Here is a 17,862-nt window from a genome sequence, read left to right as displayed (position 1 = left end):
TGATCCCTTATCAATCAGCAAGATTTCTGGCTCGCAGGTGTCTTTTATACAGGTAACAAGCTGATATTAGGAGCACTCTCTTAAAGGAAAGCGGTCATCCAGTTCACCTACCCTAAACCCAATACACCAGGTTATAGTGCAGGTGAACAGGAGACCAATGCAGGGTCTCTGACTTTTATAAATACCTTCAGTCCGGCGCCGATCCCTCTGAAGATCGGGCGCCAGACTTGAATATTCATGTTCACTGGTCACGTGAGCGCTCAGTAGGCACAAGCGCTAACGTGACCAGCAACCATGAATATTCAAATGCAGCCAGTGGGCCACCTCCAGCGCACAATTCAACGCAGATAGAAACGGACCTTCAGAGGGACCAGGCGCTGGACTGCAGGTAGGTGTATGAGTCAGAGACCCGCAACAGTCTCCTGTTCACTGCATGCACACCACGTTTTTGCAATACAGTTCCCGTATCAGGTTTTTGAGGAAAAACGGATTCCTCAAAACCTGACTAAACTGTATCAAAATGTGTGTACAAATTTTAACCCGTATACAGTTAAAAACCGTATACGGTTTGAAAAATGACATCCGGTTGCATCCGTTTTTTAAGAAAAAAATTTATACGTTTTTAACTTTTCACTCCATTTTGAATAAAGTTTTACTTGTTTGATTGAAATTCAAAGAAAAAAAACTGTGCAAAGTCAAAAACCGTACGGTGAAAACCGGATGGAACCGTAAGCACAGACAGTTCTGTACGGTTCCCATTGACTCCCATGTTAAAAAAAAAACGTATACGGTTTAATACAGTTTTTCAACCGGACCTAAAACCGTGGTAGACTACGGTTTTGGGTACAGGCAAAAAACCTGACAAAACCGTACAGGATGCAAAACGGACACAACCTGATGCATCTTTTGGCATACGGTTTTCAATGGAGAGTCTATGCATACGTTTTCCAATACGGTTCCATGCGGTTTTCACATAGAAAACGTATACGGGAACTGTATTGCAAAAAACGCGGTGTGAATGCAGCCCCGGTGTATTGGGGTTAGTGTGGGTGAATGGGATGACTGTTTTAATGTACAGGGAGTGCTCCTAATCTCACTTTTTACCTGTTAAAATACACCTGTCCACTGAAGCATTCAATCATATTCCAAACTCTCCACCATGACCAAGACTAAAGCACTGACCAAGGATGTCGGGGACAGGAGTGTAGACCTACACAAGACTGGAATGGGCTACAAGACCATCAACAAACAGCTTGGTGAGAAGTTTACCATAGTTGGTGGGATTTTTCACAAATGGAAAAAACACATAATAATTGTCAATCTTACTTGGTCGGGGGCTCCATGCAAGATCTCACCTAGTGGAGTTTCAATGATCATTATGTGGTATCCCAGAGCGGGGTCACCTTTTGCTACCATGAACACTGTTCAGTTGTCTGTTGCTTCAAAGGTCCCCAGCTCAGCCTCAGGTCTATGTGGGGTAATGATCATTTTTACCTGTTGTCAGTTTCTTTTCACCCCCCCCCCCCTTTTTTTTTTTTTTTTTTACTTTGGTTATTACAGACATGCATCAAATTTATCATTTGGCACACGTCCTTTAGTAATTTTGGCGCATACCATATTCTTCCTTTGGTATGTGTGTTTTCCATCAGAAAACAGGCAAATTAGCACCAACATACAATTATCACAATTGATAAATTACTGACCACTGCAAAAATCAAACACAGGACTGTCAAAATCCTACCAAGTTTACAATTTGACAGAGGTGAGAATGCGCCAAATATTGGCACAAACAGACACTGCGCCAAAAAATTGCACCAAAGTAATGTAAAAAACATGCATAAATCCAGTGATAAATACCCCACTAAGTCTTTAAATGTGTTTCAATGCAAAGTGTATTTTTCTATGTCTTTATTTGCTTCCTGCATGCACTGAGCCTAAATGTAGTGCAAGGGGTGAATGGTCTGTACTAGTGTTGCTTGCGAATATTCGCAATGCGAATTTTATTCGTGAATATCGCATATTCGCGAATATAGCACTATATATTCGTAATTACGAATATTGTGTGTTTTTTTTTTTCACAGTACACATCACAGTGATCACCCCTCTCTGCTTCCAGCTTGTGTGGTGTAAAGGAGGCTCTAATACTACTGTGTGAGACTGGTGTGCGCATTTTCGCATATACGAAAACTAGCATATGCTCATTTTCGCATATACAAAATTTTGCGTATGCTAATTTTCGCATGCACGAATTTGCGCACATGCGAAACTTCGTATATATTAATGTGTGCTAATTTCCGCATGTTAATTGCGCATGCACGAATATACGCATATGCGAAAATAAATCGCTCAGTTTTTACCAATATTCGCGTATATTCGTATATGCGAAATATTCTCGTTTTATTGTCGCGCATGCGAAAATTAACATATTCGATAATTACATATACATAAATTAGCATAAGAAAAACAATTCGCATATGCGAAAATGAGCATATATGAAAATTTGCACAGCGAGCAACGCTAGTGATCACTAGTGTTGCTCGCGAATATTCGCAATGCGAGTTTTATTCGCGAATATAGCATATTCGCGAATATAGCGCTATATATTCGTAATTACGAATATTATTTTTATTTTTTTTTCACAGTACACATCACAGTGATCATCCCTCTCTGATTTCAGCTTGTGTGGTGTAAAGGAGTCTCTAATACTACAGTTTGAGACTGGTGTGAGAATTTTCGCATATGCGAATATTTGCGTATACGAATTTCCGTTTATACGAAAATACGCGTATGTTAATTTTTACCTACTATTTTCGCATATGCGAACATAAAACGAGATTATTTATGCCTATGCGAATATTCGCGAATATATGACGAATATTCGCCCATATATTCGCGAATTCGAATATGCCATATGCCGCTCAACACTAGTAATCACTAGTGTTGCTCGCGAATATTCGAAATGCGAATTTTATTCACGAATTCGCGAATAAAATTTGCATTTCGAATATTCGCGAGCAACACTAGTGATCACTAGTGTTGAGCGGCATATGGCATATTCGAATTCGCGAATATATGGGCGAATATTCGTCATATATTCGCGAATATTCGCATAGGCATATAATCCCGTTTCTTTTTCGCATATGCGAACATTTACATATGCGACAATTAACATGTACAAGCATTCGCATATGCGACAATTATCATATGCAAATTTTCGCATATGCGAAAATACGCACGCCAGTCTCACACACTAGTTGTTCTTCTTTACACCACACAAGCTGGAAGCAGAGAGGGGTGATCACTGTGATGTGTACTGTGAAAAGAAAAGAAAAATAATAATAATAACACGAATATTCGTAATTACGAAGATATAGTGCTATATTCGCGAATATGCGATATTCACGAATAAAATTCGCATTGCGAATATTCGCGAGCAACACTAGTAACAAGGTGCGTCATGCTCAGGGATTGAACCAAGATAAGTAGATGCATTAGGGACAAGAGCAAACCTGACGGGCCCTCTAGCAAAGTAAGGGTTAAGTTCAGGAATACTCTGGGCTGGTCTCACTTCTGAATGTCCTCAGATCAGTGATGTCTCGGAGTAACCCAAGGAAACATACTGTAAGTGAGGGAGAGAGAATTTGCCAAGTTTACTATGAAACATTCCACGGTGAAAACCCCTGAAGTATGCACTTACTCTTCGATAATTGCTTAAAGCCCAAAGTCTGAATTCTACAGTTTAGTGTATCCAGAGAGCCGTGAGGGATAAGCCAGATACCCACAGAGGTTACTCATAGCAGTAGATCCTGTGACCTCAAGTTTCTGAGCCGGAACGTGCAATGAAGGAGAACTGAGCTAAGTCAAGTTAGTCTTGTCTACTCTCACAAGTCAGTCTGACATCAAGTCAGACTCAAGTTTCAAGTGTCTTGTCTCTTAAGTCAGTCTAAAGTCAAGTCAGCCAAAAGTCTTAAGTTGTAGTTTAAAGTCTCAAGTGTCTCATCTAATCCTGCAAGTGCAGTGTAGTACAGGCCAGAACCGCCACATGCCTCTGAGCCTAGCATGTACCACTAGAGATAGAGAACCAGTCTACTCAGGAGGACTACAAGTCAAACAATTTCCAAGTCTACATTTTTTACATTGTTTAAGACCTACCACAGTGACATTATACCAGCTATCTCTACCTAACGTGTCTATCAAGTGTGTGATTCCCACTCTGTATGATCATTACTGTCTTCTGTTATATTCGATCTGCAACATCAGGAAAGAACAAGCTGTTATCCAGAAATCCTGGATTTTGAGGTATTTATTTCCTGAAGCTTAACTTTAGGTAGTGGTTAGTGGGAACTGTCCGTTAACTACAATGTTGTTACGCTTCGACCACCGGACACTACAACCAGGGCGTTAGGGTGGGGCAACCTGGGCATTTGCCAAGGGCCCCATCCAAAAGAGTCCCCCTGAACATATTTACATCCATACTCCCAATACTGTATTTTGCTGCAATTTGCGCAAAATAGCATTTTTTACAGTGATTTTGCGCAAATCGCTGCAAAATACAGTCAGGGACGGATTTGTAATTTTTCAGGCACTGGCAGGGCAGATTACAACCCTGACAGGCAGCAGCTATGGGACCCATGGCCGCACTTACATCCCTATACTCTACGACCACATCTACAACCACATGCAGGAGCGCGTTGATGACATCACAGGTGCGACATAACAGCAGGATGTAATCTCTTCATTGCACCCTCCATGTCGGATCTCAGAGGTCACTAGCGTGTTCCCCCTGTCTCATAGACTGCAGGTCTAAACCAGCCTGTGCAGTCTGTGGGGAGATATGAAGAAGAGAGGAGTGCTGAGGAGAGCCTGCAGAGCAAGAGGGAGATGACAACTCTTCTCCCTCTGCTCTTTACAAGTTACCCAGTGCTATATCCTCCTGTCAGGTAACACGGGCCCCGCTGAGGAGGAAGGAAGTCTGAGGACGCCTCAGAGGTCGGACCCCTCGCGATCTGCAACTTGTCCCCTATCCTTAAGATAGGGGATAAGTTGTTCACCACTGAGTCACCACTGGACTACTCCTTTAAGAATTATGTCCTATATGCAATATACAGATGACATCAGAAATCAATTATGGAAATAAGATTATTATTTGCAATAATGTATAACACTGACATGTCAGACCTGCAGGAACGTGAGGGCCGCTCTTTGGAGAAGACATTCTGCATAACACACCTCCGCGTGGATCTCCTCTGTAACACATACGTTTTATAATATTATTTTGGTATAAGACATACAGCGGACGAAATTAGTATCAAACATGCCACCATTTTTCCTCACTAAATATTTTTCCATAGGTGCTACTGACATGAAATTCACCAGTTGTTGGTAACAACCCAAGTAATCCATATATGCAAAGAAACCAAAACAAATAAGCTGAAAAAAATTAATTATGTGTAATAATGTGAAATGACACGGAAAAAGTATTAAACACATGAAGTGATGCCCAAAAAGGCATGGAAAGCCAAGACAGCGGATGAAATCTATCAGTAATTATAAAGCAACCCAGCCCCTTGTCAGTGCAAATTAATATCAACCGGTTTAATCCAAAGTTATGTCAGTTGCAACAGACTTTTTTTGCTTAGTTGATACATATAAAAAGGGACAACGTGTTTCGGATCTCACTTGCAACTTCCTCAGGTCCAAAGACGGGGTAAATGAAGGCTCCTTTTAACACTTTAGGATGTAACTTGACATTCTAACTTGTTACACTGACCTAGAAGCCGGAGCATGGTCATCTTGCCAACTCTACAAAATGTTTTTGGACCTAAGGGGCAAGTGAACACTAAAATGCCTAAAAAGGCCAGACAGCAGCTGAAATCTATCAGTAATTAAAAATCAATTCAGCCCCTTGTTAGTGCAAATTAAAATCAACAGGTTCATTCCCAACTGATGGCTACAAAAAGGTCTCAGTGTCGAGGTGTCACACAAGACACATCTCATGATGGGTAAAAGCAAAGTGCTGTCTTAAAGGGGTTATCCAGGAAAAAACTTTTTTTTATATATCAAATTACTTCTATTAAAAAATCTTAATCCTTTCAGTACTTATGAGCTTCTGAAGTTTAGGTTGTTCTTTTCTGTCTAAGTAATCTCTGATGACACGTGTCTTGGGAACCGCCCAGTTTAGAAGAGGTTTGCTATGGGAATTTGCTTCTAAACTGGGCGTTTCCCGAGACACGTGTCATCAGAAATTACATAGACAGAAAAGAACCACCTTAACTTCAGAAGCTCATAAGTACTGAAAGGATTAAGATTTTTAATAGAAGTAATTTACAATTCTGTTTAACTTTCTGGAACCAGTTAATATATATATAAAAAAAACGTTTTTTCTTGGAATACCCCTTTAAAGTGGTACTCCGCACCTAGATATCTTATTCCCTATCTAAAGGATAGGGAATAAGATGTCTCATTGCAGGGAGTCCCGCCGCTGGGGACCCCTGCAATCTCCCTGCTGCACCCGGCGTTCATTCACTGCGGGTGCAGCGCGGGAGACTCGTGATGTCACGGCCACGCCCCCTCAATGCAAGTGTATGGGAGGGGACGTGACATTAGTCACGCCCCCTCCCATAGACTTGCATTGAGGGGGCCTGTCCGTGAGGTCACGAGCGGGGCATGACCGTGACGTCAAAAGCTTCCGCCCCGCATCGCCAGTCATCTGGCACGGAGCGAAGTTTGCTCCGTGCACCGGATGTCTGGGGTGCCGCAGCCAAGATTGCGGGCAGCCAGCGGCAGGAACCCCGTGATCAGACATCCTATCCTCTATCCTTTGGATAGGGGATAAGATGTCTAGGGGCAGAGTACCCCTTTAAAACCATCACAACTTAATTGTTGCAAAACATAACAATACTGTTAGTTACAGGCGCATTTCTATCTTCTGGATGTTTCGGTGAGCACTTTTGGGGCCATAATAGAGAAGTGGAAAGACGATGATTTCACCATCAATTTACTCCGACTAGGTGCTCCTCCATAATTTCTACAGAGGAGTGAGAAGAATAATCAGAAGAGTTGTCCAAGAGCCAAGGACACTAGTGGAGAGACCTGGGATAAGCAGGTACTGTTGTCTCAAAGGAACAGTATTTAGTGAGAAAAATGGTGACGTGTTCAATACTTATTTCCCCTGCTTTATGTATATTAGACAGTTTCATCATAAGGTACAAAAGATCTATAGCTGGTAGAGAATAGACTAACTCTGAGTACTGAATGCTTATCATACCTATTAGAGATGAGCGAACTTACAGTAAATTCGATTCGTCACGAACTTCTCGTCTCAGCAGTTGATGACTTATCCTGCATAAATTAGTTCAGCTTTCCGGTGCTCCGGTGGGCTGGAAAAGGTGGATACAGTCCTAGGAAAGAGTCTCCTAGGACTGTATCCACCTTTTCCAGCCAACGGGAGCACCTGAAGGCTGAACTAATTTATGCAGGAAAATTTATCAACTGCCGAGCCGAGAAGTTCGTGACGAATCGAATTTACTGTAAGTTCGCTCATCTCTAATACCTATTTTCCTTATGAGCTAAAATGGGTTGTAGAGTATATTCTGCCCGACAAATATACGTAGAATACAGTGGTCCCTCAAGTTACAATATGAATTGGTTCCAGGACGGCCATTGTATCTTGAAACCATTGTATGTTGAGACCATAACTCTATGGAAACCGTGTAATTGGTTCTGAAGCCACCAAAATGTCATCCAAAAATAGGAAAAAGTGAGGATTAAAGAAAAATAAGTAGAGAACTAATACAGATATAGCAAATCCTTACATATAAAAGTAAGAAAGATCTGCTGGAAGCTGTAATCACTGTCTATGTCAGTGTTTCCCAAGCAGGGTGTCTCCAGCTGTTGCAAAACTGCAACTCCCAGCATGCCCGGACAGCCGTTGGCTGTCCGGGCATGCTGGGAGTTGTAGTTTTGCAACAGCTGGAGGCACCCTGCTTGGGAAACAATGGTTTATGTAGAGGACAGGAGCTTCTTCAGGGTCCTATACAGTACACACAGTGTAAATCACTGTCTGTCAGTGTTTCCCAACCAGGGTATCTCCAGCTGTTGCAAAACTACAACTCCCAGCATGCCTGGACAAACTTCGGCTGTCCGGGCATGCTGGGAGTTGTAGTTTTGCAACAGCTGGAGGCACCCTCATTGGGAAACACTGGTCTATGTAGAGGACAGGAGCTTCTTCAGGGTCTTGTACAGTACACACAATGTCCTAAAAAAGTAACATGAAGCCGCCCTCACCTGGTGTCCGAAGGAGCAGATAACCCTGGCACAGGTAAAGAGTACAGAACATGTAATACCTCCCTGTACTGTAGGGGGCGCTACCAGCCAGTCAGTGCATGCACTTCAGTAATACAGGGGTTTTACCAGTAAAATGTCCATTCTGATTGGTCAGTTCTTCCGGGTATTGACAGGTTTCACAGATCTGGACTGTCTGTAGCATTGTATGTTGAGTCTGGTTTCAAGTTACAATGGTCCAGAAAAGACCATTGTATGTTGAAACGATTGTATGTTGAGGCCATTGTAAGTTGAGGGATCACTGTAGTTGTATTTGTTCTCAGTATTGAAATTGGTAAATGTTAATAATTCAAAACATTTAAAACAAATGTCAATAAATGTAGATATCCTAATTATGGGGGTATGTCCCCGGAAACCTGCACTGATCAAAAAGACAATGAATACACTACTGTGATGTCAAGGCCTAATGGGAGGGCAAAGTGGCTACACAACTTCCTCTGGAGCATACAGCAGCTGATAAATACTGGAAGGATTAGGATTTTTAAATAGACATAAAACTTTTTTTTTTCCCCTCCAGAGTGCCCCTTTAATTATCAATGAATAGCATAGAAGACTGGTGAAGTACATGTAAAACACTGATACCTTCTGTGAACTGATCGAGACTTTGGCCATGGACTAAATTGTTGAAGGAGTCTGCGACCGTGGATTTCTTCCTATACCTGACGGGAAGAAGAAACACAAGGTTGTCACATTGATGCGTGAAGTGTACATAGTGAAGGTTCCACAAACAGCACAAGACACTGGAAGAAAAGGCAAACAGGATTCTAACCAGGACAAGACTCAGAGGGATGGGGGGGGGGAGAGACTTTAAAGGGGTTATCCAGGAAAAAAACTTTTTTTTATATATATATCAACTGGCTCCAGAAAGTTAAACAGATTTGTAAATTACTTCTATTAAAAAATCTTAACCCTTTCAGTACTTATGAGCTTCTGAAGTTTAGGTTGTTCTTTTCTGTCTAAGTGCTCTCTGATGACACGTGTCTCGGGAACCGCCCAGTTTAGAAGAGTATGCAGAGTATAGGAAAATAAACCTTGTCAGAAGGCGCTGTTCAGAACATCAGAAGAATCAGGTGAAAGCCAGATCGAGATGAAAGTGCTAGGAAGCACTGTGTTTATTTAAATACCAAATAGACGCGTTTCGGAGGATCATACCTCCTTCCTCAGAATTTAAATAAACACAGTGCTTCCTAGCGCTTTCATCTCGATCTGGCTTCCACCTGATTCTTCTGATGTTCTGAACAGCGCCTTCTGACAAGGTTTATTTTCCTATACTCTGCATACTCTTCTAAACTGGGCGGTTCCCGAGACACGTGTCATCAGATATTACTTAGACAGAAAAGAACAACCTTAACTTCAGAAGCTCATAAGTACTGAAAGGATTAAGATTTTTTAATAGAAGTAATTTACAAATCTGTTTAACTTTCTGGAACCAGTTGATATATAAAAAAAAGTTTTTTTCCTGGATAACCCCTTTAAATAGGAGAAAAAAGAGAAATGAGTGATGTTAACTTATACAATGCAATGTCCAGTTATACTTACTGCCCTCTGCAAATGACATCAGGGTGCCTCCAGCTGTTTCAAAACTACATCTCCCAGAATGCCCTTTAGCTGTCCCGATATGCTGGGAGCTGTAGTGTTACAACAGCTGGAGCCACCCGTTTTTGGAAAACACTGGTATATATTGTGCGCAGAAACATATTTGTAAATTACTTCTATTAAAATCTTAAAATCTTAATCCTTCCAGTACTTATTAGCTGCTGAATACTACAGAGCTTATAAATTCTTCAAAATATCACATATAATTTTACTAAAGAAATATAATGTTACTATAGAAAGACATCTATTATATAATGTATAATGCCCCGTAACTAGATGTTGCTTAATCCAGTATCCAATATTCCGGCATCCATAGAATTAAAGTTTCAGTTTCTGAAAGTCCGTGTCTGTCAACCCTGATATTTGCAGCCGCTGACTGACTTTTATGCCTCAATTATAGGTTAAAGGGGTACTCTGGTGAAAAACTTTATTTTTTAATATTTTTTTAAATCAACTGGTGCCAAAAAGTTAAACATATTTGTAAATTACTTCTATAAAAAAATCTTAATCCTTCCAGTACTTATTAGCTAATGAATACTACAGAGGAAACTCATTTCTTTTTGGAACAAAGTGCTCTCTGCTGACATCACAAGCACAGTGTTCTCTGCTGACATCTCTGTCCATTTTAGGAACTGTCTAGAGCAGCATATATTTGCTATGGGGATTTTCTCCTATTCTGGACAGTTCTTAAAATGGACAGAGATGTCAGCAGAGAGCACTGGGCTTGTGATGTCAGCAGAGAGCACTGTGTTCCAAAAAGAAAAGAATTTCCTCTGTAGTATTCAGCAGCTAATAAGTACTGGAAGGAATAAGATTTTTTTTAATAGAAGTAATTTACAAATATGTTTAACTTTTTGGCACCAGTTGATTTAAAAAAAAATAAAAATAAGTTTTCCACCGGAGTACCCCTTTAAGCTCTAATTGAGGCATAATAGTCACTCATCGGCTGCAAATATCAGGACTGACAGACACGGACTTTAATGCTATGGATGCCGGAGTATTGGATACCAGATTAAGCAACATCTAGTTACGGAGCATTATACATTATATAATAGATGTCTTTCTATAGTAACATTATATTTCTTTAATAAAATTATATGTGATATTTTGAAGAATTTATAAGCTAATTTTTACCTACAGGAATAAGTGCACATTTGTATTTGTTTTAGGATCCTATCAAAAGGGCCCTGTGCTAGGATTAATGTTTTATATAATATTTTAATAAAATACTGTAAGGATCTGAAGCACGGTCTCCTGATCTAATATTTATTATAATATATATTATTAGTAACATCATGCACCATTTATCACTGGATATACGCTGTTTCTTTGGTGGTAAAAAGTCTTCTCCCTGCTGCCCAGACCCCTTACATGACACTGTGCTCAGTCTATAGCCGGCGATATACAGATTGAAGTGTGACGATCTGTGCACAGAAGCAGGAAGAAGACCGGGACCGGAGGGCAGAAGAGCTATATCGGCGCAACAGAGGTGAGTTAACATTTTTTTAATTTTTTACTTTTTACAGCCCAGGAACAATGGTATAATGAAAAAAAAAAAAACACTAAACTGCTATGTGATAGCCTGGGGGGAGTAGGGTATATGGGGTGTAGCTGTGCGGTAATTAAAGGGTGCTTGATTAACCCTTTCTATTCGTGACGCCAGGGTGAGGGCTCCTCTGTAATGCTTGTCCAACCGCCACCCTTCCAAAGAGCGATAGTGAGGTATAGAATAATTGAATGTCCACAACCGGAGAGTTTGCTGAAAACAGTCGGAACTTTACTTAAGATTTTATGCAAGCTTCATAACCGGAACAGTCTCTATACATGCAAAGTCTCTTAAGGATTGACAGTGGTTGGGACCTTAAGCAATTTAGAGTCCTTAGACTGATATGCGCTGTTCCACTGGATTTAGGGGATTTAGTTTCGGTCCAGTAGTCATGCTAGCTTTAGCAGGGATTAGTTTAGAACTCACGGTTTAGTTTAGGCTGAGGCCGGTAGGTTTTCTGGCCTAGCGTGTCTTTGAAAGTTGCGCAGATCCGTCCTGCAAGTCCGGCATCCACGAGAGCAGCAACCCAAGAGAGCGATAATTGGCTACAGCTCCCTTATATGGGCAGGGGCTGGACGAGAGCTAATTGGTCCAATACTTCTGTCAATCACCTTCACATAGAATTATGGGTAAACATGTGACCCAAGGACCTCCAAAGGTCCTTCAACATACCATAAAGGAATTTACATAGTCACATGACCTGTGACGCCAACAAGGCAAGTACTAATATGCATTATATTAAATATACATGATTAAATATGTACATAGAAACATTATAGAATTAGAGTAGAAGAGGCGACTAGTGGCTGTCCCACCTGGGGAACACTACCTGAACGTAGTAACTCTGACTTTGGGGACCACCATACAAGGTACGGTATGCAATACGGTACCAGGACACCACAACTCTTTTAAGAAAGCTAGCTATATATTATACAGAAAGCCTATTTCTTTTTATTGGAACGCTGTAATACTTAATTTGGCCAGTAGTGGCACTGCAGGAAAATTAAGCCCTTGCTGCTAGGTTTCTGCAGATAATCCCCAGAGGTCCCAGCAGAGAAACCCCCTGTATGCTTTAGGGGACCCTTCTAACAATAGTTTGTCCAAAGAAGACAAAGCTTATTTTGATCACTGCGATTATTATTCGTATCATTATTACTTTATTCAGGGGCATAGCTATAAGGGGTGCAGAGGTAGTAGTCGCAACAGGACCCTAGTTCCTAAGGGGGCCCCAAAGCACATCTGCCCCATATGAAGCTACAAGTTACGCCTCTGACTTTATTGCTTTTTGTTTCTTTGTTTTTGTATTAGGTAGTTGGATTACAGAACACAAACATATAAATCCCTTAAAGGGGTACTCCGCTGCTCAGCGTTTGGAACAAACTGTTCCGAACGCTGGAGTCGGGAGCTTGTGACGTCATAGCCCCACCTCCTCAATACAAGTCTACGGGAGGGGGCGTGACAGCCGCCACGCCCCCTCCCATAGACTTGCATTGAGGGGGCGGGGCTATGATTTCACAAGCTCCCAACTCAAGCGGAGTACTCCTTTAACCCCTTAAGGACTCAGCCCATTTTGGCCTTAAGGACTCAGACAATTTAATTTTTACGTTTTCATTTTTTCCTCCTCGCCTTCTAAAAATCATAACTCTTTTATATTTTCATCCACAGACTAGTATGAGGGCTTGTTTTTTGCACGACCAGTTGTCCTTTGTAATGACATCACTCATTATATCATAAAATTTATGGCGCAACCAAAAAACACTATTTTTGTGGGGAAATTAAAACGAAAAACGCAATTTTGCAAATTTTGGAAGGTTTTGTTTTCACGCCGTACAATTTATGGCAAAAATGACATGTGTTCTTTATTCTGAGGGTCAATACGATTAAAATGATACCCATTATTATATACTTTTATATTATTGTTGCGCTTAAAAAAAATCACAAACTTTTAAACCAAATTAGTACGTTTATTATCCCTTTATTTTGATGACCTATAACTTTTTTATTTTTCCGTATAAGCGGCGGTATGGGGGCTCATTTTTTGCGCCATGATCTGTACTTTTTTTTTTTGATACCACATTTGCATATAAAAAACTTTTAATACATTTTTTATAATTTTTTTTGTAATAAAATGTATTAAAAAAGTAGGAATTTTGGACTTTTTTAATTTTTTTTCGTTCACGCCGTTAACCGTACGGGATCATTAACATTTTATTTTAATAGTTCGGACATTTACGCACGCGGCGATACCAAATATGTCTATAAAAAAAAAAATTTACGCTTTTTGGGGGTAAAATAGGAAAAAACGGACGTTTTACTTTTTTATTGGGGGAGGGGATTTTTCACTTTTTTTTTACTTTTACTTTTACATTTTTTTACTTTTTTTTTACACTTGAATAGTCCCCATAGGGGACTATTCATAGCAATACCATGATTGCTAATACTGATCTGTTCTATGTATAGGACATAGAACAGATCAGTATTATCGGTCATCTCCTGCTCTGGTCTGCTCGATCACAGACCAGAGCAGGAGACGCCGGGAGCCGCACGGAGGAAGGAGAGGGGACCTCCGTGCGGCGTTATGAATGATCGGATCCCCGCAGCAGCGCTGCGGGCGATTCGATCATTCATTCAAATCGCGCACTGCCGCAGATGCCGGGATCTGTATTGATCCCGGCACCTGAGGGGTTAATGGCGGACGCCCGCGAGATCGCGGGCGTCGGCCATTGCCGGCGGGTCCCTGGCTGCGATCAGCAGCCGGGATCAGCCACGCATGACACGGGCATCGCTCCGATGCCCGCGGTTATGCTTAGGACGAAAATGTACGTCCTGGTGCGTTAAGTACCACCGCACCAGGACGTACATTTACGTCCTGCGTCCTTAAGGGGTTAAAGGGGTATTCCAGGCCAAAACTTTTTTTTATATATCAACTGGCTCCGGAAAGTTAAACAGATTTGTAAATTACTTCTATTAAAAAATCTTAATCCTTCCAATAGTTATTAGCTTTTGAAGTTGTGTTGTTGTTTTCTGTCTAACTGCTCTCTGATGACTCATGTCCCGGGAGCTGTGCAGTTCCTATGGGGATATTCTCCCATCATGCACAGCTCCCGGGACAGGACATCATCATTGAGCAGTTAGACAGAAAACTTCAGAAGCTAATAACTATTGGAAGGATTAAGATTTTTTTTATAGAAGTAATTTACAAATCTGTTTAACTTTCCGGAGCAAGTTGATATATATAAAAAAAGGTTTTGCCTGGAATACCCTTTTAAGGACACTGCCAATTTTAATCTTTGCATTTTGTTTTTTTCCCTCCTTGCCATAACTCTTTTATTTTTACTTCCACAGTCCCATATGAGGGCTTGGTTTTTTTTGCACAACCAATTGTACTTTGTAATGATATCACTCACTTTAACATAAAATATACAGCGAAACAATAAAATATATATTTTATGAGGATAGGGTCTGAAATGAAAACCGTTTTTACAACTTTTGTGGTGTTTTGTTTTTTCGGCTAAAATGACGTTCTCATTATTCTGTGGGTCATGCAGTTTATATTGTTTTCTATATTTATTATTTATATGTAGGAGTAGGGCGGGGTGCCGGGTGTGGACCTTGTGCAGTGCTGGCTGCAGTACATCAATGACGTTCTGTTTATATGGCAGGGGTTGGTGCCCCAGCTTAAAGGGGTACTCCGGTGGAAAACGTTTTTGTTTTTTTGTTTTTTTTAATCAACTGGTGCCAGAAAGTTAAACAGATTTGTAAATTACTTCTATTAAAAAAATCTTAATCCTTCCTGTACTTATTAGCTGCTGAATACTACAGTGGAAATTCTTTTCCGTTTGAAACACAGAGCTCTCTGCTGACATCATGAGCACAGTGCTCTCTGCTGACATCTCTGTGTTTCAAAATGAAAAGAATTTCCGCTGTAGCATTCAGCAGCTAATAAGTACAGGAAGGATTAAGATTTATTAATAGACGTAATTTACAAATCTGTTTAACTTTCTGGCACCAGTTGATTTAAAAAATAAAAATAAAAAAAAAGTTTTTCACTGGAGTACCCCTTTAAGTAATTAATGACAGAGTTAAATCAAAATGATATCAGTGTTGAATTGACATATAGAAATATAGCCCAGATAAGATCGATTTTTTTAGAAATCCAAATGGAAAGAGAGCGGGATGGCTCAATTTCAACCGATGTCTATCGTAAATCTACAGCTACCAACTCACTCCTCCATGTGACCTGTGCGCATCTGGGATCTACAATAACAGCTGTCCGGATTGGCCAGTTTCTAAGGGTTAAGATCGTTTTTATTGTTATTTATTTATGTATTTGTTATATTTTTGCATCTGATTTATAAAGCAATAATGCACTGTTGTTTTAGTGCGTCTATAATAAACATAAGGTCACTCGATCAAGAACAGTCTACCGTTTTAGTGTATACAACTCCTACGCAGATGTATTTGTTTCCATGACTACAGACTACAATCGCTTTTAGGAAAAAAATAATATGGAATGTGATGCAGCATGACATGATTTATTTCTTTCAGATTCTCACAAAATTGGTAAGAAAAATACTTCTTTAAAGGGTACCTCTCATCAAAAAAAAACTTTTGATATATTATAGATTAATGTATGCAGAATAACTTCACAATTGCATGTTATTAAAAAATATGCTTCATTTTATTTAATTTTCCACTTTGAAGAAATGACCACTAGGGGTCTCCCTACCAGTCCTGGCAGCAAGCATTTCAGACTCATGCTGGAGTCCTAAACACTACCAGCTGCCAGTCCGCTTTGTTCACAAAGGAGAACACTCAGAGCTGCCAGCCTGCTTTGTTCACAGCCTGTTTGGCTGTGAACAAAGCAGGCTGGCAGCTCTGAGTGTTTAGGACTCCAGCATGAGTCAGAAATGCTTGCTGACAGGACTGATCGGGAAAAATACAATAGAAAGAAGCTGATTTTTCATTAACATGCTATTGGAAAGTTATTCAACATTCATTAATCTAAAATATATCAAAAGTTTATTTGATGAGAGGTAACCCTTTAAGCTGCAATACCACACATTTGGGCCCAAACACAGTCTTTGGCCTCCAGATCATGATTTCATAGAACATGAGTCTGTCATCCAGCCACGTGGATGCACGGTGAGAGGACCACTGACTCATGCTTTGAAAAGTAATCGCATTATATAAATGTTAAGTAGTTAACTTCATCCATTTAATACAATGAAGGAGAGAATTATTTACACGCGCTGTGTAATGTTCTGTGATTCAGAGCAGGGAATGAACAAAGCGCGGCGTCACCAGCGAGAAGAAAGCTGGGGCCTCTGATGGAGCTGAATGACATACAGTAATCACATTGAGTCACTTTATTTTCTCTGGAGACTTTACGTGCAAAACACGATAAGCAAGAGATTTATTCATATCTACAACCATTTCGTTAGAAACAATTGTTGTAGCATTTAACCGCCTGCATGTATCTTTTTACTCTTTAATGAGTTGTTCATAAACTACCGTATTTTTCGCCGTATAAGACGCACTTTTTCTTCCCCAAAACTGGGGGGGAAAAGTCGGTGCGTCTTATACGGCGAATACACCCCTATCGCGGCGGTCCCTGCGGCCATCAACGGCCGGGACCCGCGGCTAATACAGGACATCACCGATCGCGGTGATGCCCTGTATTAACCCTTCAGACGCGGCGATCAAAGCTGACCGCCGCGTCTGAAGGGAAAGTGACACTAACCCGGCTGTTCAGTCGGGCTGTTCGGGACCGCCGCGATTTCACCGCGGCGGTCCCGAACAGCCCGACAGAATAGCCGGGTTAGTGCTTACAGGACACCGGGAGGGACCTTACCTGCCTCCTCGGTGTCTTCTCCGTTCAGGGATCCCCTGTATGGCCGGTGCTCTCCTTCCTCGTCATCACATCGTCGCGTACGTGCGTGTCGGCGTGCGTAACGACGTGATGGAGGCGACGGAGAGCGAGGATACCCGGCCGGCAGCAGAGACGTTCCGGAGCGACGGGGACACGGCGACAACGATGGAGCGACATCCAGGGCAGCGGTGACGGGTCCGGAGCGGCGGGGACACGTGAGTATTACCTCCTATGCAGTGGTCTTCAATCTGTGGACCTCCAGATGTTGCAAAACTACAACTCCCAGCATGCCCGGACAGCCAACGGCTGTCCGGGCATGCTGGAAGTTGTAGTTTTGCAACATCTGGAGGTCCGCAGGTTGAAGATGACTATTGGGTTCAAAATCTTTATTTTTTTTAGATTTTGCCCTTAAAAATTGGGTGCGTCTTATACGCCGGTGCGTCCTATAGGACGAAAAATATGGTAATTTATAAATACTCATTATATATCCTACTGCTATCCGAGA

The 17,862-nt window shown here is 41.1% G+C and overlaps 1 protein-coding gene across 4 annotated transcripts in view; it reads right to left on the bottom strand.

The window, feature by feature from the left end:
* Positions 1-17,862, bottom strand: part of TTC39A (tetratricopeptide repeat domain 39A) — a 117,243-nt gene that overhangs the window by 33,569 nt on the left and 65,812 nt on the right. For 3 of the 4 annotated variants that reach the window (XM_056532309.1, XM_056532308.1, XM_056532310.1), the window contains exons 4-5: positions 8,926-9,002; positions 5,179-5,246 (exon numbers count right to left, since the gene is read on the bottom strand). In XM_056532309.1, coding sequence (XP_056388284.1) covers positions 5,179-5,246; positions 8,926-9,002 — 145 coding nt within the window. Of the gene's footprint in view, positions 1-5,169; positions 5,247-8,925; positions 9,003-17,862 lie in introns of those variants that run through there. The other variant, XM_056532311.1, reaches the window with a different exon arrangement.

The sequence above is a fragment of the Hyla sarda genome, chromosome 7 (assembly GCF_029499605.1).
Source record: "Hyla sarda isolate aHylSar1 chromosome 7, aHylSar1.hap1, whole genome shotgun sequence".
NCBI lineage: Eukaryota > Metazoa > Chordata > Amphibia > Anura > Hylidae > Hyla > Hyla sarda.
Note: the sequence above shows the minus strand (reverse complement) of the source record. Positions and strands in the feature narration are given on the sequence as shown.